Source organism: Pogoniulus pusillus, chromosome 26, assembly GCF_015220805.1.
Source record: "Pogoniulus pusillus isolate bPogPus1 chromosome 26, bPogPus1.pri, whole genome shotgun sequence".
Classification (NCBI taxonomy): Eukaryota; Metazoa; Chordata; class Aves; order Piciformes; family Lybiidae; genus Pogoniulus; species Pogoniulus pusillus.
Window position 1 is genome coordinate 16662802 of NC_087289.1, and position 17580 is coordinate 16680381.

The 17580-nt window shown below is 41.1% G+C and overlaps 1 protein-coding gene across 8 annotated transcripts in view; it reads right to left on the reverse strand.

Moving 5' to 3' along the window:
• The window catches only part of GIGYF2 (GRB10 interacting GYF protein 2), an 82415-nt gene extending 65962 nt beyond the window's left edge, over positions 1–16453 (reverse strand). For 4 of the 8 annotated variants that reach the window (XM_064165327.1, XM_064165323.1, XM_064165322.1 and 1 more), the window contains exons 1-3: positions 15304–16438; positions 3461–3540; positions 771–900 (exon numbers count right to left, since the gene is read on the reverse strand). In XM_064165327.1, coding sequence (XP_064021397.1) covers positions 771–900; positions 3461–3501 — 171 coding nt within the window. In that variant the 5' untranslated portion in view covers positions 3502–3540; positions 15304–16438. Of the gene's footprint in view, positions 1–770; positions 901–3460; positions 3541–15303 lie in introns of all 8 variants that reach the window. The other 4 variants (XM_064165326.1, XM_064165325.1, XM_064165321.1 and 1 more) reach the window with 3 other exon arrangements.
• Positions 16454–17580: the final 1127 nt, after the last annotated feature.

The following is a 17580-nucleotide window of genomic DNA, read 5'->3' on the forward strand; positions in this document are numbered from 1 at the left end:
ATATCAGAGTTTAAATCGCAGCTTCTTGAAGCAGAGCAGGATAATTCTGCACGTTAAAGAACAGCTATAAGCTACGATATACTTAATGGCTCTAGAAAAAGATCTGACATTCAACACCCTTGAAATTTGTGTAGAAGCAACACAGGGCTCCCAGCACTACAAAGATTCAGCACAGAAAGGAAACAGCATTTGAAATGAAACCAGAGTGAAGTTCTTGACTTTCTACACTGCTCTTTTTTTATTACACCTGCAAGATGGTATTTGTGTCTTGAGTCCCAAAGAACTGAACTACTTGAAAACTGCTCTCAGTAGGCTAGTTGCCTGCTACAGTATGCTGCCTTAAGGCAGGATAAATGAGATCTTACTCTTTTTGGATGATCCACTAACAATTTTTTGCGTGTCTTACAAGCTGAATCAAATAATTTTACACTATACTAAATCCTACTGAGGCAAACAGATGTGCACAGCTGCAATACAACTTTAATCCTGAGTCATCTGTGGCAGTGAGACTGAATACAGCAATAAGGCCTTTTACTTCCAGGGGGGATACAGAACGCTGCCCCCAAGTGGCAAAAATAATCAAATCTGACAAATGCAGTAAGAATGGGATCAAATAAGTAGAATACTTCCTCCCCCAAAGCAGACCTCTTCAGTTGTCTGACAATGGACACACAACTTCTTTGTCCATAACAACAGAATACAAATAACTCTTCTTCATCACAAGACTATCATTAGAAACACACACATAAGGCCTCCTTCTTTCTGCTCACCTTATTATCCTTTAGAAAAAGTGCCAACATTTCTTCTCTCCCATAGCGATAGTCTGCTAGTTTGTACTTTGGCAACGCCGGAGACAGAGGCGGAGATGTCACGCTCCCACCACTAGACAAAGCTCGCAGCCTAAGACAAAGCAGGAAAGCAATGAAAATGATTTGATGAGAATGTATCTTCACCTATGTTATCACCCCTCTGCACATGTATAGATTTGACACTAATTACATAAATCCAATACTGAAAGTGAAGGACAGAAATTAACAGCCTAACTTCACAACTCGATGCTTCATCAAGGGAAGTGAAAGAGCTTTCCTCATTTTTCCCATAGCTGGGAAAGAGAAATGAAAGAAAACTAAAATAGTTCCATGAGTACATCAAAGAATTGAACTCATCCCCAGAAAAGCTCTTATCTTGACTATATAGCAAGTTATCTATTCCCCTGGAACCTTGACTAAATTATTTCCAATGACTGCACAAAATACAGTTGTACATTCTTCACAGTTATTAATATCTGCTTCTTATGACAAGAAAAATATGACACTAAGGACAGCATAGCAAACATTAATGTTTATTCAGATGTTTCATAATGGTTAACAGTATAGGACAGTCATTTCTGCAGGTTTATTCTTGTGTCTCTGAAATTCTACTCTACTCCAAATTCCTTCCCCAGACTTAAATTAATGGCATTTTCTAGAGTGCATACAACATTTAGCTCAGTGTCTCAATGAAAAAAGATACAGAATACATGGCTGCAATTCAGAGACACTTCAAGCAGTAATCTAACTAGTAAGCTGCCACCCAACTTTTTGTAGGTAACATCTTGCAGCTCTATGGCATTATTCCAATTCTGCAGGTGGATTCTACACAATCATTTCCTCAGATACATATTCTGTAGCTTTTGAGCGATGCTTTACAAAGGATGCATGTTAAGAAACAAAAAACAGACCATTTTCCTATGTTCTCCTTGATGTGCATCTTAAGACAAAAAACAATGAAAACTCTTCTCAACAATCACAAAAATCTTGGAAATTGATTTTTGTGATTGTGATCAATCAGTAAAATATTGATCCAGAGGCTATCTATCATCTAATTATTGAAGTATGCTTTCATTTGTTTTATTGTTCTTTAAAAATAAAGGGGAAAAGTCATTTCCAAGGCAAATGTCTCTTCTTTTTTTAATCTGGTGCCACCCTGTGGCGGTTCCTTTACATACCACGTCCAAACAATAACACACCTGGAAAGATATTACTGAATGAGATGGCTCAGTGCAATCTTCAACCCAGATCAAATGGGACTGAGAGTTTCACTATTAAGGGAGATACAGCAGCATGCATGACAGACGTGACTACACAGCAATCCAAAAGAATAACTGTAAAATATTCTTTATTCCATGATTCCAAAAAAACCCTAGAAACTCACTGAAGTGCAGTACACCTTCATATGCAATCTAACCTGGCTTTTAAACTACACCAAGTTACTGTTAGAATATGTGCTTTTTTTAGAGTTGCCTCCCCCTTCTCTTTTTTTTAAACATAACTTTGGCTTCCATCCATCAATGAATTTAATCATGTCTGTCTCCTACACTGAAGGGCTCTCCAGAATAACATATCTGCCTGGTGGGTGTATTTATAGTGATAAAGTCATTCTTAAACTTTCTTTCAATCTTACAAAATAGAGCTCTCATTGTCTTCCAGACCACAATTCACATCTTACTTCTCTGAACGCTCTACTTTTGTACATTTTGTATAAAATGTGCCAGCAAAAGCAAATACATTGCTGCAGCAACAATCTTACCACATACTACACAGCAATTGTATTTCCTGTACCACTCCATGCTCTGTTTACATGCTTAAGGATCACACCACCCTGCAGAAACCACACCAGCCACAATTCTTGTTTGTAACTGCAGGCACCAACACTTCAACAAGCAAGTGGAACAAACACTGAGCAATAATCACACCTGTGCAATTACTCAATAGCAAAAGCCAGGATGAAGCATGTCACACATGCTGGAAAACTAACAGCTGACAAGATTACACATCAAGATTCCCTTTAATACAATAGTTCTTTCTTTTTGACACTTCTTAGTATGCACATGTAGAGGACTGATGTGAAACACTTTTTATTTTAAATACTGGGGGAAAAAACAGCTTGCTTAGCTGTAGTTTTAAGCACAGTAAGAAAAGTGCTAAGAACCTCTTTATTAAGATCTATTACATGGAAAGACCAAACAAGCCATAGAACCAACCAGATTGGAAGATACCTCCAAGATCATCCAGCCCAATCTAGCATCCAGACCTATCCAATCAACTACATAATGGCACTAAGTGCCTCATCCAGTCTTTTCTTGAACACTTCCAGGCACAGCAACTCCACCTCCCGGGGCAGCCCATTCCAATGGCAAATCACTTTCTCTGTGAAGAAGTCAGTCATCTTCGCTACTTTATAAAGACCTCTGAGTTCACTTCACACACAACACCAATTTACTAAGTGAAGACTAATTTCATGATGCTGCTTTCAGTCACAAGCCAGAGACTGAGGTAAAGAAATATGGAACAAAAGACATTACATACCTTCAGCCTCAGAATCAATTCAGTCCCAAAGGACAGACATTCATAATGGGTTGGGGTTTTTTTAAGTTTCAAATATGGTTCTGCAGACTTCACAAAACAGAAAGCACACTCACCATTCAGGCCCGAAGTTAAGCGTCTGAGTTTCTGCTGCCATTTTTTCCTGTTCTATTCCTCTTTTTTAAAAAGTGTGAATCTGAAAAATAAAAATGTTTACCATGAAAACAACTGAATTCATGCAATCCTTCATAATAGCTTCACAATACAAAAGCACACCTGGGCATACAAAGCGAAATCATTTTTTAAGGAATCCATTTCAACTTTCCAGTACAGATTGATTTACTAATATAGAAATAAATGCATTAAGATCTGTGCTAGTTTGAAGCAGGGTAGAATGTTTTGGTGAGAAAAACCAGATCATAGGCTGTGAAAGGAAAACAATGGTGATGTCTCCTTCCCTCAGAGTCTTGCTGAAGAAGAAATGAAAACACTAGATAACACTCTCGCCATTTTTGTCGCACTCTGCCTTGGGCTTCTGACTGAGCTGCATCTCCCTAACCTCACCTTCCACTCACCTTTGCTTCTTAACCTCTTGGCTGAACCCCCATTCTTCCTTAGGACTGGGGTAAGGGTGAGAGGGGCAGGGGGAAGGTGCAGGGGTGGTTGAGAGCCCCTCCTGGAGACTCAGGTTTCTGGGAGGGGAGTTGTGTTTCTATATTACCTTTTACCTTGTATATTTCTGTATATAGTTGTATATACTGCAAATATCTGCTTGTATATTGTGCTAGCTGTAAATAAATAGCTTCATTTATATTCCCAGAGCCCGTCTGAGTTAGCTGGGTGTTTCTAAAAAGTGGGGGGGGGGGGGGCAGGGAACACCCAAACCATCACAAGATCCCTTTCCTAAATTCCTCTTTTAACAGGTCATGGGATCAGGGTGTCTTAAGAAACAATTTGTATTGACAGTCCCTTTTCAAATCAAGGATGATTAGAAGACAACCAAATACAGAGAATTTTATGCATAATCCTCTTCCGTTCAGAACAGCAATGCTTAATTAACAGAACTGAAGCTTCCTGACAATTACAAGAGGATAAAAACCCCTCCAAAACTACAGCAAGATTTGCCAGTTGAGTGGCAGAATATTCAAGAAATTTCCACTGCTCATTCTTGAAAATGATGCCTTTTAAAAGACTGAGGACATCCAGTGCCATTACATCCTTCCAAATCTGCAAGCACATGACAGTATTTCACTCATTCTTGGTTTTATTAAGAATAATAATGCTGAAGACTTCAGCTACTTCTATTCTTTTCAGTCAAGGTCCCACAGACACGAGTGAAGGTCAGGTTTAGGTCTTATGTATCAAGAATGTACAGACAAGAGCAGATGAAGCCATACTGGAGGAAATGAACAAGACTAAGGAAAGACTACCAAGTCTTCTCTATCAGAGTTAGATAGCTCTATCCATATCAAGATTGATCTCTCTATCCTGATGAGCACTTCTAGAAAACTATCTTTTGCAGTAAGACAATACAGCTCCTCTTTTCCTTCAAGTAGCAGCAAAACTCAGATGTACAAATGAAAAAAAACCAGAAGCATTACCTACAGAAACTTGCTGATTATACTTCAAGAACACACACGTACAGTAGGGAAAACTCTGTTCCTTAATAGAACCAAGGGCTAAATAAGGAGCTTCATAAGTTCATCTGCACTTTGCAAGATAAGGTGAGAGGAAGGAAAACCAGAACACGGAGAAATAGGAAGGGAAAAGGTATTTGTTATTAAAGGAAAAGACAAAACCAAAACAAGGAAACATTTTTCTTAATTATATGCCACTGTAGTAAAAAAGTAAACAGCCTGAAAGCTAGAAAACCCTGCTTGAGTAGTTTTATCCAACTCTTTTGAGTATAAGATTAACAAATAGCTGTAAAACTCCCTAGAGTCTAAACCTACCGACCAGCTTTTGGCTAATTACTTTTTAGTACATGCCATATGAAAATTTCTATCCAAATATAATTTACATACAAACTACAATATTTTTATTTCCACAATAACCCCATATAATGAACAAGGATTATCACCCCTACATGTACCTGAAGCTAACATCTACCTATTCTCATGGGCTTGAGATGATTTTGGTCTGATTTAGGATGCCTTTTTGAAGCAGGTGATAACTCATTAGAACCTTCACAGTGTATCCATTCATCATCCTACAAATCAAAATACAAGGTTAGGTAGCTAAAACAAGATACAGCAACCACATAGCAATACTGTGGAGCAATTCAAGCAACCCACCATGCGCACTTTGGCAGAGACAAACCTTCAACACAACACCTAGTAGCTTTAATTGGATGGCTGTCCCTACACATCCTGCTATGACTGTAATCTTTCTGTTAGGAGTGGGAGAACTTTCAGATCAACTCATGAGGGTCACCAGGGAACTCAGGATCTACAGCTCCTAACACTAAAGCTACCTCAGTACCATTAATAGCAAAAAAGGCTGGCATTGAATGTTAAACTGCAATTAAAAGAATGAGATACAAGGATAAAGCACTCAAACCCAGTAAGAGTAGAGCAATTCACTAGTTTTGGAGCCACTGGGCCCCACTCTCTTGAGCTTCTGGGATTTCTTCCCAAAATTGAGGATACTGGGTCATCTTTCTCTACTAGACTTCTGAGCACTTCAGTAGCTACAAGCACACTCAAAGCCTGCTCATTTCACACCACAGGGCTGCAAAACAGCTTTCCTTGTCCCTCATTTTGGCCACCATACTTTGTTTTGGGAGCTCTTTGCCCGTTTCCTCTTCTGTGTTGCAGCCAGGTAAGTTACTTTCTCCCTACAAGTTCTGACTGTCTAAACTGACAGCAAAATACTTGTCAGTGGACAAAATCTTAGTCAAACAGGCTGGGGGGAGATGGACACAAAAACAAAACAACCCACACCCACAGAACTGATCTGTAGTTTATTTCAGAGGCTGTAAGACATGAATTTGACAGTATTATCTAGAAGTAAAGCATATATGAAAAAAAGTTACAAAGCTGAGAGAAGACACTTGGAAAGAAGGCAGCAGAGAAACTGGAAAAAGACTCAAGAAAGTCAAGGCAGCAGCCATGCAAGGGGAACACACTTATCCATGTCACAGCAGACAAGATACAGAAAGCAAAACCATGCAGTGCTGCTGCTAGTTCACAAAGCAGCAACCAAAAGGCAAGACCACAGAGACCAAAACAGGAAGGAATCTCTGACAGGGACTGCACACCACATACGGTCAGAGTGCAGAGGAGGAGCTGTACTAACTGGAAAGGCAAGTTGGGGTGGACTACACAGTACTGGCATCATGACAAGAGTTGTCATGAAAGAGTCAGGGTGGGGTAAGAAAAAGGGTTAGGAATTAAGAAAAGGGAATGAATGATCAGGTTGTAAATGGCAGCTAAATTTGACCAAGGAAAATATGAGAACTTTATTATCCAAGCAACTTTCCTAAGTTCTAAATGTCAATATTAATAATTAAAATGTTTTGCCTATTTTATCTACTCTGCCTTATTAATCAAGGGTGGCAAATCACAAAAATAACATATACCTAACACACTTCCTCCTTGACAAGGGAGAAGTCCCTTTCTAAACTGCTAGAATTTAAGTAAAGAATTTCTACAAATCAATGCCTATTGACTTATGAATCAACACAAGTCAGATTTTATACGGGCAAAGAGCACACAGGGACAGCATCAAGCTCAAGCAATAAAATGATGCCATGTTTTGGGATAGTCCAGTTTGCACCCCTGCTTGGGCAAGAACACCACCTAGAGACTTCCCACCACCCCTTCAAAGCAGACCATTTTCTCCACAGTTTGCTTCAAACCAGATAAACCTTTGATCAAAGTGCCAGTGTAACTCTACAAACAGTTGCAGGGTTTCCCACACATTTGGGGGAAAAAGGCAATTGCCTCAAACAAGAACTGGGACCTCAATTTCTAGGTAGTATCCTACCAACCCACTATCTGTGTGGAAGACAGAAAAGAAATTCCATCAACCCAACCATCAAACTGTGGGCTGGAAGGGAAAAAAACATCCTTTCTGTTTTGTCAATAGCATAGTACTTTGGAAGTCAGAAGTCCGTCCTCTGAGAAGACAAAGTGTAATCCAGTAACATTAAGCCCTTAAATGGCTTTCACTCAATTATCAGGTAATAAAGGTACAGAAGTTGCTAACAGCAACACTCAACTCACTTTGTTGGTTTCCTCTAGGTACAATGGTTATTCTACCAAGCTCACAGGTTTGGAAGTTATTTTTCAAGCTCAGTATTTAGTACCTGACAAATCTATTAAGTCTCAGAAGCATCTGCTTCAAACACAAGTCAGAACTTGATTCTGTCAGCTAGATTTGTGTTACAATGCATAAGATGTTTCACTTAAAAAAAAGCTAAGGAACTGTTGCACATTTTTGGCCACAAGCTCTGGCCTTTTTAAATGTCTAAGCATCTAATAAATCTCGAAGTCAAAACCTGGTTTTGAAAGATCTTGAACTATCTAAATTGCCAAGTTTCCCACACTCTGTTCAACTGCAGAATTTACACAAAACTGCCATATTATGTCCCTTACAGGTACTTATGGGTTTTCAGTGTTAAATTTCTGCATTTCCATCATAGAATTCTGGTGGCCTGTACACATGACAATCTGTCTCACCAAGATGTTTTGATGGTATGGATAGAGAGTAGCTGATTTTTAGCATCTCAGGTTGAGTCTAGGCAATTACTGCATTGAAGTCTGCCCATCTGATCTTTCCTACAGACAAAAAAAACCCAACATTAAAGATCTAGACTGCACTTCACTGCAATTCAGCTTTGGGGCTGATGCTTGCTTAGGTTTTTATTAACTTCAGAAATCCTGGGGGAAACAAAAATATTCCTATATACAGCTATTTTATTTTGGAATGGTCTACTGTTTGATCAAGAATGGTAAGGAAGAAGGGCAGCCTTTCCTTTCAAGTTAGTTCATAGGTTTGAAACAGCCTTCTTTGTTGCTAGGCTGAAATTCTGAGAATCAAAAACACAACTAAAATCTAACTTGAGCAGATTTAAATGCAATTGAAATTGGGTTCTCCTAAAATAAACTTAGACAAGAATTTAACAGCAGTGCTCCTCCATGCAGCAGTAACATTACCTCAAGATCATCAAACTTCACCTTCTCCAGGAAGTAAACTTTCCACAGGCAGATATTAGAGTTAATTTCAGTTCCACTAACTGTGGTTTTTTTTTTTAATGACCAGGTTGACTCAATGATTAATGTTGATTTTCTTTACTTCTTGAAATATTAAAGATCCAGAAGAGTCTGCAATCTACCTTTTAAGTTCAGTGGTAAACAGGATGACTCAGGTGGCTACACTACCAGTCTGCCTGATATTAATCATCGGCTAAAGCAGACAACACTGATTAAAGGACACCAACATAATTAAGGCCAGCCAACAAAGATTTAAGGAAGACATCATATTTTTGTAAGAGTAGAAATTTAATTGCTGAAACATGGAGATGAAACAAATTTTCACTTTTGCAAAACATTTTGTTTAATGCTAAAAAGGTCAAAATCGTTCAGAATAAGTCTCAACTTGCTACAATGTACTTTTTCTTTAAAGATTCTCTTCTAAAGAATCCATACCAACCCACCTCAGAAGGCCAGATATTCTGAAAACAGAGGAAAAGGAAATAAGCTATCCTCTACTTCTACAGAGCCTGTAACATTGGCCCACAGAACTTCTAAAATCTGAGGATAACAAACATAGATATGGTAAATAATGGAAATGACACATCATCAATAGCACCATTATGAATTATTCAATTACTCAGGCCAGTATAGCAGGTTGCATTTAATAAGGCCAAGCATACAGTCAGAGAGACTCACAAGCAGAAAACACACGTGATATACAACAAATGCAAGACTATTCTGGAAAAAGTCCCAAAACTAGTCTAAGATTGATGACATTAATCAGCTGAAAAAGAAAATATGATATAGCACTGACTAGAATAGCTAACAGAAAGCACTGAATAGAAAAATAAGGAAATACAGAGGAAATAGAGGGGTTTTTTTTAATCACAATAGATATGCTGTGTCCTGCTGCTAGTGAAGAAAACTGATAAATCCTGCTGTTCAAAAAATTAATAGAATACAACAAACATGCCTTACAGTAGGGAAAAACACCCCACACAAAAGCTTTATTTCTTGATCTTTGAGAAAAAAATAGTATCTTGCTCAGTCAGTAAATGGTCATGCAGGTACAAAAAGCTGAAGACCCAAGCTTATTCAGTGAAGAGACTGAATCAAGACCTTCAGAAATTGACAACAGACTAAGTTGTTCTCAGGTCACTAAATGATTTTCTAAGAAATATATTCTATTCTAAAGAGAAAAGTAATTAAAAAGAAAAATCCTTAATGACATTATACAAGATGCCAGCCAAGTCATCACAGTCCCTTCTAATTACCAAGTCCTTATCCTGAAAAAGGGCAATAATATTTCAAGGCCTATCTATCCATATACCAAAAGGAAGTTTTTCCTAAGGGAACACTGTCTGAACTGTCCACTTTTCCAGAAATTACACTCCTATTACTACAGTTACCTTTTTTTATCCCCCTAAAAGAACTTTCCTGTCTCATATTGCTGAAAAAGTGTTTCAATCTTTCTGCAGTTTCTAGGCCAAAATCGTCCACTCTCAAACATCAGGATCACACTCACCACCCTGTTCTCTCCTCATACAGATGCATCTGAAGTTTCATTAAGTGGTGCAGCATGCAACAATCTGCACCATGGTCAAGAACAACAAACAGAAGTACATACTGAAGACATTCTGGGACAGGATGACAAGAGAGATTAAGGAAACCTACACATCTAACAAAACCCAAGAAAAATAAGGAACATTAAATATCACAATTCCAGGTATTTTCCTCCTTTCCTACCTACTACTGTGAACTTGATGGTTAGAGAGCTATCCATTTCTTGCTTCACCTGAACACAAATGTGAAAGCTTTCCCCAGTTTCTGCACCAGAAAGCAGTGTGACCTCCACCTTGATTCCAAGACTTCAAGCCAAAGGCAGACACCAACAATTAAGTTCCAAGCAGAGTTAGAGGACCACACCCTTGGCCCTGCCATTGGCTGGAACGCAAAGTACTTCTCATTCCAAATCCTGTCCCAAAATCCTGCCAGCAGTCTTGTTTTCCAGCTGAAAAACACTTCCATATCCCTTTCCCTTCCACATCAAATATTTGCTGGTAGGTAAATACTTTGCGCATGTCATTCCACAAGACATTACAGAGTCTCTCTCTACCAGCTCCTCTAGGAGGCCAGTAGCCAGACTGCATGGGTGCAAACAAGACCATCCTGGAGCATCTCGCTCCCACTCCTCACATTATACAGCCCATACCTGTATTTAAAGGTGCAGGACAAAGCTTCAGACTACAGTGAAAATATTCGTTGAATTAACAGATCTGGGTTATTGTGGAGCTTTTTGTTTTCTTTGTGTCATCTACATCTGCAGCTTCTCCAGGCTTTGTAGAAATTTGCTCACCTAAAACCTTAAGGTTTCCTATTCATGCAGTTCCATACCTCAGGAAACACATATTCAACAGTAAGAAAGTGTCTAATAAAAAGTCTTAAGAGAGAATTAGTATCTCTGTCAGATTGCATATGCTCATCAACCAAGAAGTCAGGAGGTAACCTCTCTCACTACATATGAACTACAACACTTGCTGTAACCTCTCTCACTACATATGAACTACAACACTTGCTAAGAGCTTAGCACTTTTCTTCTTTCTATGTTAATATTGCTAAAGATACTCACTTGTCTTAAGAACCATATTTTTTTTAATTGACTTGTGGCTTACCCTGAACTTCCTTTTGTACACTTTAAGCCCAGGATAATATAAACAGAGAGCATTGCATATATAGATGATTCAGCATTAACTAAGCCTGAAGTAAAAGCCTCCACTTCTTTGGAAGCTTTTTTTTTTTCAGGCAGTTGAACTGGGCCTCTGATATATTAAATCAAGTTATTAGATGCTTCTACTTAAAAACCTTGCCATTTGCTACTTCCACGATCAGCCTCACTCCCTTGCTATCACACAAATTACTCAAACACTGCTATCAGCCCTGCTTTGAACAAGAGATAGAAACAAACAACTACTGAAGTCTGATTTCTTCCAACCTAAATCATCCTCAGACTCTACCAAACATGGCTCAAAAAAAGAATCCTTTTAAACATCCATTACTTGTCAGTCATACCAGCTCCTTACCACATGACATTGACTCTAAGTCTGAAGTTACCTAAATTTGGCAATCCATTCATCCCTATAAAGCTTCACCCAAAGTAATCATCACAGTGTACAAAGCACATCTCCTGCTTCTTTCAATCTGAACCAACACATAACCACACAGACCACAAACCTGCTTTTTCCCCCATCTGATCTACACAGGGAGATAGGTGTGGAGAAAAATTCATAGTAACCACAACTTGAAGCAAGTATCTCTCTACTGAATAAAAAGCACTAAATAACCAGTACCACAGCATTATGTTCACTAAGTGCAATGTGTCATGCTTACTTTCACTGTAACAACAACTATTTAACCAATATTTTCCCATAATTTCATTTTACTATTATGCAAACTCTTTGTTTACAATGACAAATTACACATACAGCAGACACTATTTAAGTATCAAGTAATCAGTCTTTCTTACTTGCCTAGATATTTTAGAACATATGGCTAAAAAAGTCATAATGCAGTTTTAATAATTAGTTGAAGTTTAATAATTATAGTATTTGATCCAAAAGGTACTGTCAATAAGGTGTTTTCTAAATGTCCATCAATTTCTTATTAACCTGTAGACTCTACAGAGATATTACTATCCCTCTGTTTTTCTCCATTATCCTCAGGTCTAGATATTCAGATATCCTCAGGGCTAGACAGTCAACAAAAAATTGTTTTGATGGGAAAAAGTCTTCAATATCATCACTTCCAACCTTTACCTGACTTTACTAGGTCTGGTGCTAAAGCATGCCCCTCACTAACACGTCTGCATCTTTGAAACATCTCCAGTGATGGAGGTTCAACCACTTGCCTGAGAAGCCTGTTCCAGTCTTCAAGAACCCTTTCAGTGAAGAAGTTTCTTCCAGTATTCAATCGAAACCTCCCCTGCTACAACTAGAGGCCACTTCCTCTCATCCTGTCACTTGTTACTAGAGAGAAGAGACCAACACCCATCTCACTACAACCTCCTTTCAAGAGGTAGTCGTTGATTACAAAGTTTAACGATTACAAAAGAGGCTCCCTCCTGAAAACACAGACTCAGATTTCAGACTTGCCAAAAATCTCAGATGCATCAAAGCAATTCCGCACATCCTCTCAAAAAAAACCCCATAAAATTTTCAATGGCAACCCACTTTCCTGCACAGACATCAAGCCACTGCTACAGTTTCTATATTCAAGGGATATTTAACCATTTTTAGATAGAATGGACCAACAGACCTTCCACCACAAACAAAAGAGAAGTGGCAACATGTTGTAATCAATGCTGTGGCAATCTCAGCTACTAAAAAAGTAATAGCAAAACTCCAGTCTGCTCCAGGTCCCTTCTACCATCCAAGTAAAAGATGAAAATATAACAATGTTAAATATCACCATGATGAACTATAACAATTTATATATGTATATATACACAGTCATACACATATACTACCATCAACCACAAGAGGGCAAATGCTGTATATAACTAATAATTTAGAGCACTTAATTCTTCATAGTTCCATCCACAACTGAAGTACACCTTGAGCAAACTAAGTTTCTTCGGTTCTGATAATTTTGAAGGCAAATCATTTGCACAACTAAAAAACATCCACGAGTTGACAGCAACAGAGGGAGAGGCTAAGTTGAGCTGAAAACTGACTTTGTTCCTGTAAATACAAGTATCGCTCCACTGCAACATTTCACACAGCTACATTTTGAAATGTCACTAATGAATTAAATACATTTAGGAGAAAACCACACAAAGAAACAGACTGCCTTTCAACACAAATGCTTTTTCCGTAGGGAAGAGATGAGATTGTCATTACTAAAGCACCCAATGGATCTCTGGTAAGCTATATAGGAAGCAGACAGCAGACCAGGCCTCTGCTTTTATGCTTGTGAGTGGGTGTTTTATTGCTCTGCCCCTCAGGTCCATCTATCTATAATCATGAATTAAATACAGCTTATCTCACTCATCTTTGAGTAGAAGCACTAAGAAAAAAAAAAGGAGAAAATGCTAGGAAAAGGAATTCATTTTCTAAATCAGAGATTTGTTGTCAGATTATTTAAAAGGAACTGTAAAGGCCACAATGCAAGAATGTGAAACATACATTTGACAGGTACTCGAACTTACAAAATCAGGAATAGGCAGAATCATATTTTATGTTCTTGGTATACCAAACAAAGATAAATATGTCTAAAGAGATGGAGGCCTGAACCACTATAATGGAGAGAGCACTATGGTCCATGAAGGTGCCTAGCTCATCTTCGGCTAGTACTGTGAACCAATGTTTGCCTGTTTAAAAGGAAAAGACCTTTCAGCAGAGGCATGCAGCAGCAAATCACCTCTTCAGCCAATCAGCTGCATACACGAGATGTTCCACAGGACTTCAGTATCCAGTTAGTCTTTAAATGAAGCATCTATAGACCTTATGAGAGCTGACAGCATTGTTCTTACAGTCAGATATAAGAGACTCCAGTTTATGGCAGAACTCCACTTAAAACAACTGGCCTTAGGAGACAGCAGGCACAGAAGAGATGCAATGGTGCTTAGCCTAAATTTAAAAAAAAAAAAAAAATCCCAAAATCTTCTTTGCAATCTTGTTTTACACATGGAGTCTTTTCCTCAATCAAAAAGTAAAACACACAGGAAGAAAATAACTTGTAAAGCCCTCAACTATTTATATGCATGCTTTTCATGTACATCAACATAAAGGTAACATTTTTCATTGTACTCTGTATTTTAGGAAGGCAAGAAAAATCACTACTAAGTATCCAAGATTTTACAATCCCCTTAAGATCAACATCTGCAATGAGCAAGTGTCTAACAAGAGTTTAAGGTTTTACTGTGGTATCAAGTAATTTTTCTAAGCACCCTGTGAAACAAACCATCACTGCAACATGACCACTTTGTGGTTTAGTTCTATGCTCCTGCTTTAAAAAATAGGTTCAAGAAACCATTCAGAGAAGAATCTAGAAGAAATATAGTGACCAGGTACTCTCAGGCACCCGAGGACATGCCTTCATCCAAGGTCTAAGAGAGCCCAAGTAGTTCTTCAAATCATTAAGAAAAACTAGTGCTTATGCACAACATCGTCTGATATTTAAAGGGGTTATCAACATCTCAACACAGGAAAGCAAGTCTTTGTGGAAGCAGCACTCAACTTGCATGGATATATCTTCTTTTTTCAATATAGTGGACCATTAGAATTTTTTTTAAGTCAAATTCAGTGAGAAGTTAACACTGACACACATGACCACTCACACTGGGTAACTTGCAGAATTATATGAGCTTAGGGAGTGAAGAGTGCAGAAGGGGCAATGGGCCCTTGAACATTTATCTTGCCATGCTCAGGACTTATGAAGACAGATTTTTAGCTCAGCATCAGCTGACTGTTCAAAAGACACCTACTCAAATTAATAGAATACCAACACCTCATAAAACTAAAGCTCTTACTATCTACGGGAGTCAAAACTCTGTAACAGAGATCACAAATACCAGAAAAAAAGCCTTTGTTGGAGACAACTGCAAACCCATTCTGTTTATAAAGGTTCCAAATTATCACACTGTGCCTCTCCCAAATGTTCTATTCACAAAGCAGCAAATTAATTTGTGTTTATTAAAAAGTTTCTCAAGAACAAAAGCAACCAGCAGAGTTATGGGAAAAGGGAAAAAAAAAAATCACACGTACTTTCCAGGAACTTGCCCAAGTCAGCTCCTGAAGCAAGAAAAACAGAATGAGCAGCAGAAAGTTAGAACAATTAGAACTCAGAACTTTTCCCACCCACTCATGAAAACAGACACTTAAGGACTACAGTGAGAGTTGAACCATTACAGTAGTAAACCAAGAACACTGAGCTGAAGGTTACTGGGGAAAACATAAGTTTTATTCCATAAGTACTACTCGGCAACATTTGCTTTTAGCCTTCAACTTGTTCTACTTCAAAGCTGAATACACTGAGTTGAAAGACGGGAGAGTGCTTTGTTGACTACTTGTCTTGGATCAATACCAAACATACACAATTCTGATCGATGTTGTCTTCAGCCTGCCAAGGCCTCTCCAGTCAAACACTGCTGGTCACTGCTGCTCCCAACACCCTGCTGACTGTGGGGTGGAAGACTCGAGCGCTCGGCAAGCTTCCTCCTTTCTCAGCCTGTGTAATGTGACAGAGCTGGGCGTGCTCGGAGCGGGGTACAGACAGACATCAATGAGCACGCACCTGCCCGCGGCGCTGCCCAACACAGGCCCACTCCCACTGAGCTGAGAGGGGACGAGCGAGTTCACACGGGTCAGCGTGAGGGAAGACGGCAGCAGGGAGACAGCTGCCAGTCCCGGAGGGCGTGAGGAGCCCCAGGCGATCCGCCGCCACCTGACAGGCAGCATCTCCCCCTGCCGGGACCGAGGAGCCGCATGAAAAGAGAAAGGCCCGCACCCCAGAGCGAGACCAGGCCCAACGAGCCTTACAGAAGCCCCTCGCCAGGAGCACGGAAGAGCCTCTCCGGGCCTGGCTCTCGCCGCTCGGCCAGGGCGACCTTATCTCCCAGTAGGCCGCAAGGCGCCTCGGGGCTGCGGCACCCGAGGAGGACAGGAGCCGCCGGCAAGGCCGGTGCTCGGCGAGCGGCCTAAACCCGCTCCCGCAGATAGGGAGCGCGACGGCGGGGGCAGCGCAGCAGCACGGAGCGGTTTGCCAGAGACGCGGCCCCAGCGGCGGCAGAGAGTGGGGCAGGGAGCCGGCAGGACGGCGTTACCTGCGCTCCCGGACGGAGAGTCCCGCACGGCCACAGCGACTCCTCAGCCCCAACAACACAAGATGGCGGTCGCGCCGCCACGCAACGTCACGTGACAGCAGGCCCCGCCCCCGGCCCGCGCCGCGGGACCCGGATGGGCACGGAGCGCACCCCCCCCCCCCGCCCCGCCCCGCCCCGCCCGCGCGCAGGCCCCGCCCGCATGACGACGCCACCGCGCGCATGGCCCCTGCGGGAGCGCCGCTGCCGCCTGCCGGAGGCGGGCGCGAACCGCAGCCCCCTCCCCTCCCAGCCCTGTCAGAGGGACGGTGGCGGCGGTAGGGGGCGTCCAACGGTAGCTGTTTCCCGACGAGCCAACTTCTCCCCGTGCCGTCCCGCCCAGGGTCAAGGGGCCGCACTCAGCCTCAGCTCGCCCCCTCTGCTTGGTTGGCAGTTCATGTGCAAATCCGCGTTCTCCGGTGCGGGTCCCTCGGAGGAGAATGATTTGAGCTGGAAGAGACCTTCAAGACCTTCGAGTCCAACCAGCAACCCTGCTCCACGAAATCCGGTGCTACACCACGTCCTTCAGCGTCTCATCTCTGCCTCTTCCAAACACCTCCAGGGATATGGATTCGGCCGCCTCTCTGGGGAGCCTGTTGCAGTCTTGTAAAACCCTTTTAATGAAGAAGTTTATTCTACTACCCAACCTAAAAATGCTTGAGCGTGTCCAGAGAAGAGCGACGAGAGGCCTTGAGCACAGTCCTACGAGGAGAGGCTGAGGGAGCTGGGATTGGTTAGCCTGGAGAAGAGGAGGCTCAGGGGAGACCTTATTGCTGTCTGCAACTACCTGAGGGGTGGTTGTGGCCAGGAGGAGGTTGCTCTCTTCTCTCAGGTGGCCAGCACCAGAACGAGGGGACACAGCCTCAGGCTGCACCAGGGGAGATTTAGGCTGGAGGTGAGGAGAAAGTTCTTCCCTGAGAGAGTCATTGGACACTGGAATGGGCTGCCCGGGGAGGTGGTGGAGTCGCCGTCCCTGGAGCTGTTCAAGGCAGGATTGGACGTGGCACTTGGTGCCATGGTCTGGCCTTGAGCTCTGTGGTAAAGGGTTGGACTTGATGATCTGTGAGGTCTCTTCCAACCCTGATAATACTGTGATACTGTGAAACCTCTCCTTGGTGTAACTTAAGGCCATTTCCTCTCGTTTTTTTCACTTACTACTAGGGAGAAAAGACCAAGCCACACC